Below are 10227 nucleotides of genomic sequence, written 5' to 3'. Positions count from 1 at the left end.
CCAATTGATGGAATGTTTGTGAAGAAACATGCTCCCTTGTAAAAGTATTTTGTAGTATTTTTAAAATACAAAAATACAGTATTTTATTTTGATACATTTTGTGGCTGCTGTATTTTGTAGTTTATTTTGATACACTTAAAATTAAGGTATTTGGTATTTTATTTTAAAATACATTTTCATGTATTTTTGCCCAACCCTGCTCATACAAGCTGAAACTGCAAGCTTAAATGACTGGTTTCCCATTGCTCTGATGCTCATCTCCAGTAAACATTTTGAGAACCTGATCAGAGACTACATCTGATCTGTGCTGCCTGCATCACTTAAAATTTCCTGATAATTTACTCACCCCCATGTCATCCAAGATGTTCATGTCTTTCTTTCTTCAGTCGAAAAGAAATTAAGGTTTTTTGATGAAAACATTCCAGGATTTTTTTCCATATAGTGGACTTCAATGGCCTCCAAATGGTTGTAGGTCAAAATTGCAGTTTCATTGCAGCTTCAAAGTGTTCTACACGATCCTAGACGAGGAATAAGGGTCTTATCTAGAGAAACCATCACTCATTTTCTAAAAAAATTAAAATTTTATACATTTTAACCATAAATGCTCATCTTGAACTAGCTCTCTTTTTCTTCTCTATTAGAATTCCGTCACTGTAGACACTGCTAAGTATATTACTGCCCTCCACAGGTCAATGTTTGAACTAAATTGTCATATACAATATGCCAGTGCAAATATATATCAATTTAGTTCAAACTAAAAGTCTCATTCCCTGCCTACTGCGGGGGGCGGAGCGTTAGCTTTAGCCGTTACGCTTTTTTGGCTAAAGGTTGCAGGCTTGCTGTCACAGAAATGGTCTCTGTGGCTCCCTCCGATCACCACCTGAGGGCACCATCTCTGGAGTACTAGTCATTTCATGGACTACATTTCCCATACCCCGTACCTGGGCTGATTAACCACGCCCACACTTACACCTGCTGCTCATTCCCAGGACTATAAATGACTCTCAGCACCATTCATGATTCGCGAAGTCTTGATTTGCTATGCATTCATTTCTGAGCGTTTTCCCCTGTGTATTGATTCTCTCGTGTATGACCTTGGACTGTCCTGGACCTCTGCATTCTGTCTGCCGCCTGCCTTGTGACTATTCTGCCTGGACTTTGATTACCCTTGTCTTGTCTGCCGCCCGCCCTGATCTATTGCCTGGTACTGTTTCTGATTCTGCCTTGCCTGCTACATTGCTGTTGCTGTTTTCTGACCCCTGCCTGTACGACTACGATATTAGAATAAAGCTGCGAATGGATCTCCCCGAGTCTGCCTCGTTACAGAAGACTTCGCCAGACCCTGATCCAGCAGCTGTACACCGTCTGACCACTGAGCTCTCCACACAGGCCAGTGTACTGGCTGTACATCAACAACAGCTTACACGGCTTACCTCCATCACCGAGGAACTTATAAAGACGCTCCAAAGTATGCGCGTCACGCCCGCGGAGATGAGTCCGCCATTACCCACGCCTCCTGTAGCTGCCCCTCCGATCCAAAACACCACCAGCAGCCCTCGTCTCGCCTTCCCTGAGAAATACGATGGCTCCCCAACGAAATGTAAGGGCTTCTTACTCCAATGCTCCCTGTTTATATCGCAACAACCTGTGCTTTATCCCACTGAGGAGACTCGCATCGCTTTTATTTGCTCGCTGCTAACTGGAAAGGCGCTTGAGTGGGCTACAACAGTATGGATCGGCGGGAGAACCTCGCATGCTACGCTCGAGTCCTTTCTACAGTGCTTCCGCGAGGTCTTCGAGCACGCAGAGGGGGGCAAAGAAGCGGGTGAGCTCCTTCTATCACTCCGTCAGGACAAACAAACAGCTGCGGAGTACGCACTCACTTTCCGTACTCTAGCAGCACAAACAACATGGGTCGAAGACACGCTCAAGTTGCTATTTCGCAAGGGGTTAAATGTGGAATTACAATCTGAACTGGCTTGTCGCGACAAGGGGAGGAGTTTGAATGGATTTATCGATCTCGCCATCCGCATAGACAATTTAATCAGATCAAAACGTCCCAGTAAAAGGTCACTGTCTACTCATGCCACCACAGTCTCGCCTACCGAACCTGAACCCATGCAAATCGGTACCACTCACCTGACTCTGGAGGAGAGAGATAGACGCATGCAACTGCATCTGTGCTTGTACTGCGGTCAGTCGGGCCACATACGAGCCTCTTGCCCCACGAGACCCACCAGTCGCGGCTCTACTGCGGTGAGTTCAGACTTTCATTCCTCTAACATCACAATTACTGCCATGCTGTTGTATCAAGAGGAAGTAATTCAGACAGAGGCTATGATAGATTCTGGTGCCGCAGGCAATTTCATGGACCTGGATTTTGCTCAATCTCACGGGTTTCCACTAATACCATGCAATTCTGTGTTGTCAGTGGTGGCGCTAGACGGACGCCCTCTAGGGACTGGACGAGTTCGCTACACTAGTGACGACATCACCTTACAGATTGGATCACTGCATAAAGAGACAATACGTTTTTTCCTCATAAGATCTCCTCAACACCCTCTAATTCTCGGCTCTCCATGGCTAAAACAACATAACCCTCAGATTTCCTGGTCAGACAATCAGATTACCCACTGGTCCAAGCGTTGTCAGCAAACCTGTATCCAGGCTCCCACACGCCCCGAATCCCACCTGAGATCACCTACCAACAATTCACCTCACGAAAAACTGCCTGACGAATATCAGGATCTGGTTGAGGCCTTCAGTCAGGTCAAAGCTTCACAACGCACCAGTGACTGTGCTATAGAACTGATCCCTGGCTCTACGCCCCCCAGGGGGCGTATATTCCCACTATCCCAACCTGAGTCGGAGGCCATGAAGAAGTATATAGAGGAGGAACTGGCTAAAGGTTTCATTCAACCCTCCACTTCACCAGCGTCTGCAGGTTTCTTCTTTGTAAAAAAAAAAGGACGGAGGTCTGAGACCCTGCATAGATTATCGTGGGTTGAACGACATCACAGTAAAGTTCCGGTATCCTCTGCCGTTGGTCCCCTCCGCTCTGGAACAGTTACGCACGGCTCGGCTCTTCACCAAGCTCGATCTGCGCAGTGCCTATAATCTCATTCGCATCTGGGAGGGGGACGAGTGGAAGACTGCTTTCTCCACTACATCCGGGCACTACGAATACCGGGTTATGCCCTTCGGGCTGGTCAATAGTCCTTCAGTTTTCCAAGCATTTATCAATGACGTCTTCCGGGACATGCTCAATAGATGGGTGATTGTCTATATCGACGATATTCTGATCTTCTCCGAGAATTATTCCGACCATGTTCAACACGTACGCTCTGTGCTCCAAAGACTCATAGACCACCAACTGTATGCCAAACTGGAGAAATGTGAATTTCATCAAACAGCTACATCATTCCTAGGATACATTATCAGCGCGGAGGGCGTTGCCATGGACGACAGCAAGGTTCAGGCAGTATTAAAATGGCCTCGCCCATCATCAGTAAAGGAACTACAATGCTTCCTAGGGTTCGCTAATTTCTACCGCAGGTTCATACGTAACTTCAGTCTGACTGCAGCTCCACTCACTTCCATGCTAAAGAAGGCAAGCACACAACTGGTCTGGTCACCTGTATCTATAGCCGCATTTCAGAAACTAAAGGATCTATTTACCACAGCACCCATTCTGCATCACCCTGACCCTGAACGAGAATTCATTGTGGAGGTAGACGCCTCTAGTACAGGCATAGGGGCGATCCTCTCCCAGAGACAAGGCAACCCTCTCAAGTTGTATCCATGCGCCTATTACTCACGCAAACTCACTCCTCCTGAACAAAATTATGACGTTGGGGATCGCGAACTACTCGCCATGAAGGCCGCTATGGAGCAGTGGCGGCATTGGTTGGAGGGGAGTAAATATCCATTCACTGTGCTCACCGATCACCGCAATCTTGAATACCTGAAATCCGCCAAACGTCTCAACCATCGCCAGGCTAGGTGGGCATTATTCTTCACTCGATTCCAGTTCACAGTCACATACCGACACATTCACCTTGTGTCCAACCGGTTCTGGTGGCCATCTCTCGCCTCAGATATCACCGCTTTCATCCATAACTGCGTCATCTGTCAAACCACCAAGTCATCCCCTCAATCACCTGCCGGCCTATTACAACCACTTCCCATTCCACAACGTCCATGGTCCCACATCGCCATCGATTTCATTACGGATCTGCCCAATTCACAAGGATATACCACAATACTCTCTGTTGTTGACCGCTTCTCCAAGTCTTGTCGGTTCATTCCATTACCCAAACTCCCCACGGCTTTGGAGACCGCTGAACATCTTTGCAACTTCGTATTCCGCTTTTATGGCTTACCAGAGGACATTGTGTCAGATCGGGGACCCCAGTTCACATCACGGCTATGGGCAGCTTTCTTCCAAAGACTCAACGTAAATATCAGTTTGACATCAGGTTACCACCCAGAGGCCAATGGGCAAGCAGAGAGACTAAACCAGGAACTTATTCGCTATCTACGGTCATACTGCCATCAGAACCAGGCGGACTGGAGTCAGTACCTCTTCTGGGCTGAGTATGCACAAAATTCTCTACACAAACCTGCCACCGGCATCTCCCCTTTCAAATGTGTTCTGGGATTCCAGCCACCTCTCTTCCCTTGGTCCGGAGAGCCCACTGATCTACCCTGGTTACAACGGAGTGAAGAGGTATGGAATGAGGCTCACGTACACCTGCAGCAGGCCATCAGACGTACCAAGGAACAGGCGGATCGCAACCATCGTCAACAACCTCACTACAGACCCGGCCAATGAGTATGGCTTTCCACAAGGGATCTCCGTCTGCACCTACCCTGCAAGAAATTAAGTCCCAGGTACGTGGGTCCATTCAGAATCACACGACAGATCACTCCAGTATCATACCGTTTAGCACATCCACCAGAATACCGTATCTCACTCACTTTCCATGTGTCTCTGCTCAAGAGGAGAGGAGGTCCTAGAGGAGACCCGTGATCAGAGGCCCCCTCCAGTCATCATCGAAGGCGAGGAGGTTTACCAGGTTCAGGAACTCTTGGACTCCAGACGCCAGGGCAGAATGCTGCAATACTTAGTGGACTGGGAGGGGTTCGGCCCCGAGGAACGATCCTGGGTCAACTCCGACGACATACTGGACCCCAATCTCATTGCTGAATTCCACAGGACTCATCCGGAGCGTCCGGCCCCTCGTCCTCGAGGAAGACCCCGGCGTCGACCACCTCCTCGCTTCAGGAGCCGCTCGCAGGGAGGCGGCTCTGTCACAGAAACGGTCTCTGTGGCTCCCTCCGATCACCACCTGAGGGCACCATCTCTGGAGTACTAGTCATTTCATGGACTACATTTCCCATACCCCGTACCTGGGCTGATTAACCACGCCCACACTTACACCTGCTGCTCATTCCCAGGACTATAAATGACTCTCAGCACCATTCATGATTCGCAAAGTCTTGATTTGCTATGCATTCATTTCTGAGCGTTTTCCTCTGTGTATTGATTCTCTCATGTATGACCTTGGACTGTCCTGGACCTCTGCATTCTGTCTGCTGCCTGCCTTGTGACTATTATGCCTAGACTTTGATTACCCTTGTCTTGTCTGCCGCCCGCCCTAATCTATTGCCTGGTACTGTTTCTGATTCTGCCTTGCCTACTACATTGCTGTTGCTGTTTTCTGACCCCTGCCTGTACGACTACAATATTAGAATAAATCTGCGAATGGATCTCCCCGAGTCTGCCTCGTTACACTTGCTTTCCAGTGGCTTTGCCTGTGTGTCCTACGAAGGACGTCTCGTTTAATTCTGGCTAAGGACACTCCATATACTGCATCCTTCACAGGATTCGTCCTCTTGAGGATGCAGCCTTTGAAATTAAATGAAATGAGACACAGCTATAGACATAAAAGGGGGCTTGAGCCCCTGCCCTTTTTCTTCCACAAGAGAAAGTGCCCTTTTTTTGGGTGATATTTTTTTTTTTTTTTTTTTTTAATAAATGAATATATATTTGTAGCGCTCCCCTCAGTATTTATATTAACTAGGGCAGGGCTTTGGGTTCTTTTAAGGTATTAATTGAATGTGTTTAATACTTATTAACTCAGTTTTAAATGTGATCTTGGATTTCACTTTTAAAGTACACACATGAAATGTTTTCCTAACCTAACTATGAATTCACCTTTCTTAAGTTGTAGTCTTAATAAAGATTTTAACCGTGTGTCTGTGTATGTCTCTCCCCAAATAAAATAATAACCTCTTTCCAGGTAAGTAATAAAATAACACAACACAATGTTTTAGAAAATATCTCTCAGTTATTTACTTAAAAAATAAATTATTATCTCAAAGTAAATAAGCAAATTAAATAAAAATATAATCATTCCTTTTAAACCTTCAACATAAAATGTTCCTCTTTTTTAAATGAAAATACTGTAATTGAATTGTCTCTTTTCTTAACACAACAATGTAAACACGGTCAATACTGTACCCTATAAATGCACAGAAATCAATTTAAACTATGAATCCTCTCTTTAACGCAACAATATAAACACTGTCAATACTGTATCATGTATAAATGCACAGGAAACAATGTAAACTCTATTAACCTTCAGATGGATTAATTCAGAAAACCTCAATATACCACCTTTAAAATCACTTTTAGACTTTTTGTGGGCCCACAACACACCTCAATGCAATCTAAAGCCGGCAACCAAATTTATTATAAAACTAAAATACCGTTGCAGGCCTTGCGTGGCTTGGGTTCGTAGTGGCCCAAAACTTAATGGCCGCTTCACTCGTCAGCGAGCAAACAAAACGAAAGATACCTTGCGATAATGTTTCTGTCCCGGCCTTTCACCAACAGTCACGGGTGCAGTCACATCATCCGCTCAGCATTACAACACGAAGTCGGTCTCTCTTTTCTCCTCCAAGTTTTCAGTAAAGCTCACGAGCGAAATCCTGGTTGCTTCAAGCTCTATATGAGTCCTCTCTCTGTCTTCAGATCGAAAGCAGCAAATAACCTCCTCAAACAGTTCAACTGAGAGTCAAACTTTAACTAGAAAACGTCGTTCACTTGTAATGAACTGACTCCAGCATGTACTTCAATGTAACTCAGCGTTAGCATTAGCAACAGCACAAAAGTAAACAGTCTTTGAACTTCGCGTAGAAATTCCTCCCGTTTCTCAATATGCACCTTGTCACTCTTCTCATCTGGTTGTCGTGCAAACAATCATCAGAAACAAGTTACATACTCAGTTGTGCACTACTAATTCTACCTTTTTACTCAGAAAATCTCTGTGTCACTCTCACTCTTTTGCTTCACTACCGCCTCCTTTAGTCCCCTTCCCCACTCCGTGCTGCAATCCCGACCATCACTCTACTGCCGATTGTTATTAACCCCATAAATGCTGGTTTAGAAAGTTTTCAGAAATACCTTATCTTTTACATAAAACAATAAACATACAATCATTTTTAAAATGATTTTAACAGTTTTAACCTAACTTATCAAATGAAAGTCAACAACATATAATCATTTTAAAACTGCTTTTAACATTTTTATCATATGAATTCCAACCTTTTTGATCACACTATTTATATACTCTTATTAAATGATACTACAAACATTACTTATTACTTCATGTTTTTAACTGGGTTACACCCTCCCCCTTCTAAATGTTTTTGATGTCCTCATCAAACATAATGAACTCTATTTTTTAAAGTGTACTAGAGGAAAAGGTGCATGACTACTTTAAATTAACTCTTGCCAATCTTAATGATAACACCTCTATGCACAATAGTGAGAGGCTGATCTTTTGCCTTACCAGGCTCATCATAAGTTAACCTGATAACTGGTTTCACTACCCTTTTTGGACGATTTTCAGATTTGCTAATCACATCTGTCTTAGTGATTATCTCTGGATGCTCATCATGGCAAGGGTTATCAGACTCTGGATCACTTTCTTCTTCAGGAACAGAATCTTGAGCTCCATCCTCTTCTCTCATACTGTGGCGTTCCTCCTCCAAACTGTTTCCCTCTGACAAACTATCCTCAGCATGATTTCCATCTGACTGTTGGGAAGAATCACTATCATCTTGGATGAGATCTGACTGTCCATTAGTAACTCTTTCTTTTGTCTGTTCCTTTGTCAGGATCTCCTCCAGGTAAGTACTGTAGGGTTTTCCATGTCCATAACTCCACTCCACATCTGAAGAGGAATCTGTAAGTACTTCAGGTAAGACTTCCTTTGATCTCTTTTGCGTCTCAGCTTTTGTTTTTGGTCTTGTCTTGACACGTGAGTTGTCCTCAGTTTCCACTGTTGGCATTCTCACTAACTGACCAATCGGCAGAAGATGATCACGATGGAGAGTTTTAACTCCTCCTCTTCCATCCTCTGGTTTCACTTTGTACACTGGAAGGTTGGGCATCTTTCCCAGGACCACGTAAGGTATAGGACTCCAACGACTCTCCAACTTATGCTTCCCTTTCAATCCTAAGTTCCTAAGCAACACTCTGTCGCCCATATCCAACGTCTGGAATCCCACTCTTTTATCATATGACCTCTTGTTCCTCTGATGTGTCTTATAGGCTGCTTCAGAGGCAAGCTTGTAAGCTCTTTGCAAGTCTTCTTTTAGCTTGGCTAAATCAACTTGGCCCATCATCTTCAAGAGCTCTTTTATTAGCTGACTCTCAAAGTCTCTCCCCTGATCTGAGTGGATTCTGGCTGGCAAACCATAATGCAGGAAATACTTGTCCACCAGGATCTTTGCCACCGTCTGCGCTTTCTGATTTCGGGATGGGAAAGCCTGCGCATAACGGGTAAAATGATCCGTGACCACTAACACATTGCTGATACCTGTGGAATCTGGCTCCATGGACAGAAAATCGATGCATACCAGATCCATCGGTCCATTGCTTGAAATGTGATGTAAAGGCGCTGCCCTATGACAGGGGGTTTTCCGAGTGACGCATTCTCCACAGTTCTTTACATACTGCTCAACATCACCTGCCAGTTTCGGCCAAAAGAACCTACTCCTCAACAAGTCTGTAGTTCTTTCAATACCAAGGTGTCCGAGCTCATCATGGGTGGCCTTCAACACCACTTCTTTGAACACGCTGGGCAAGACAAGTTGAGTGAGTTCTTCACCGGAGGGCCGCTTGCTTAAGCGATGGAGTAGCCCATCTTTCATCATCAGTTTCCCTATCTCTTTTTTTAGACGAGAGTGCTCTGAACAAGATCCATTCTCTTCTGGCCATTTGCCATATTTAACAGCTTGTATGGCAGATTTGATGGCGGCATCATCCTCCTGAGCTGCAATCAGTTCCTGTTTTGACATCTGCCCCAATGATTTCAACTCCAGGTGAGTTGGGAAAGCATAAATATCAGGCACACAATCAGGCGAAGCTCCCAACTGATCTATATACCTCTGTGGACCCCCCACTAAACTCGGAATGCAGATTCGTTTGCAGATGGATCTCACACCAGGCTGTGGTATGGTCTCCCATTCCTCCGAATCCTCTTCAGGCATATTCCTAGAGAGCAGGTCGGCATCTATGTTGTGTCTGCCTGGTCGGTACTGGACATCAAAATCATAGGTGGATAAGGCAGAGAGCCATCTGTGCCCCACAGCACTGAGCTTGGCAGTCGATAACACGTATGTAAGCGGGTTATTGTCCGTCCGGACCGTAAATCTGACCCCATACAAATAATCGTGGAATTTATCCACAACTGCCCATTTAAGGGCCAGAAACTCCAGCTGGTGAATGGGGTAGTTCCGCTCAGATGTCTTTAGTTTCCTGCTAGCAAAGGCGACTGGTCTCAGACCCTCACTGTGTTCCTGATATAGAACAGCACCCAGCCCTCTCAAGCTAGAGTCTACATGCAGGACATACGGCTTGTTGGGATCCGCAAAGGCCAACACAGGTGCATGAGTAAGGCAGTGGATAATCTTGTGTAAAGCCTCTGTGCAGGACTGGTCCCATCTCTCACCAAAGGGCTCGGACTCTTTGAGGTAAGTCTTTGTGTGGTCTTTCTCAGTCTTCTTGCCCCGCTGGGTCGGAGCATAGCCTTTTGTGAGTTCAGACAATGGCCTGACTATTGCTGCATAATTGGCGATGAAACTGCGGTAGTAGCCACAAAATCACAAAAAAGATTGAAGAGCCTTCAGATGTGTAGGCTGTGGCCAACTTGT

General features: G+C 45.4%; 1 protein-coding gene across 1 annotated transcript; it reads right to left on the bottom strand.

Annotated features, from left to right (window-relative positions):
- Positions 1-458: 458 nt before the first annotated feature.
- Positions 459-9564, bottom strand: LOC125268395. The gene is made up of 2 exons (XM_048190565.1): positions 6864-9564; positions 459-518 (listed from the first exon to the last, which is right to left on the bottom strand). The coding sequence occupies exon 1, from the start codon at positions 9562-9564 to the stop codon at positions 7792-7794; it is 1773 nt and encodes a 590-aa protein (XP_048046522.1). The 3' UTR covers positions 459-518; positions 6864-7791.
- Between the last annotated feature and the right edge of the window lie 663 nt (positions 9565-10227).

Source organism: Megalobrama amblycephala, linkage group LG5, assembly GCF_018812025.1.
Source record: "Megalobrama amblycephala isolate DHTTF-2021 linkage group LG5, ASM1881202v1, whole genome shotgun sequence".
In the NCBI taxonomy this organism is placed as follows: Eukaryota; Metazoa; Chordata; class Actinopteri; order Cypriniformes; family Xenocyprididae; genus Megalobrama; species Megalobrama amblycephala.
The sequence above is the reverse complement of the archived record's forward strand: the minus strand, read 5'-3'. Positions and strand labels throughout refer to the sequence as shown.

Coding starts and splice junctions, on each gene's coding strand:
- LOC125268395 (XM_048190565.1), bottom strand. CDS start 9,564: ATGCCTGAAGAGGATTCGGAGGAATGGGAGACCATACCACAGCCTGGT.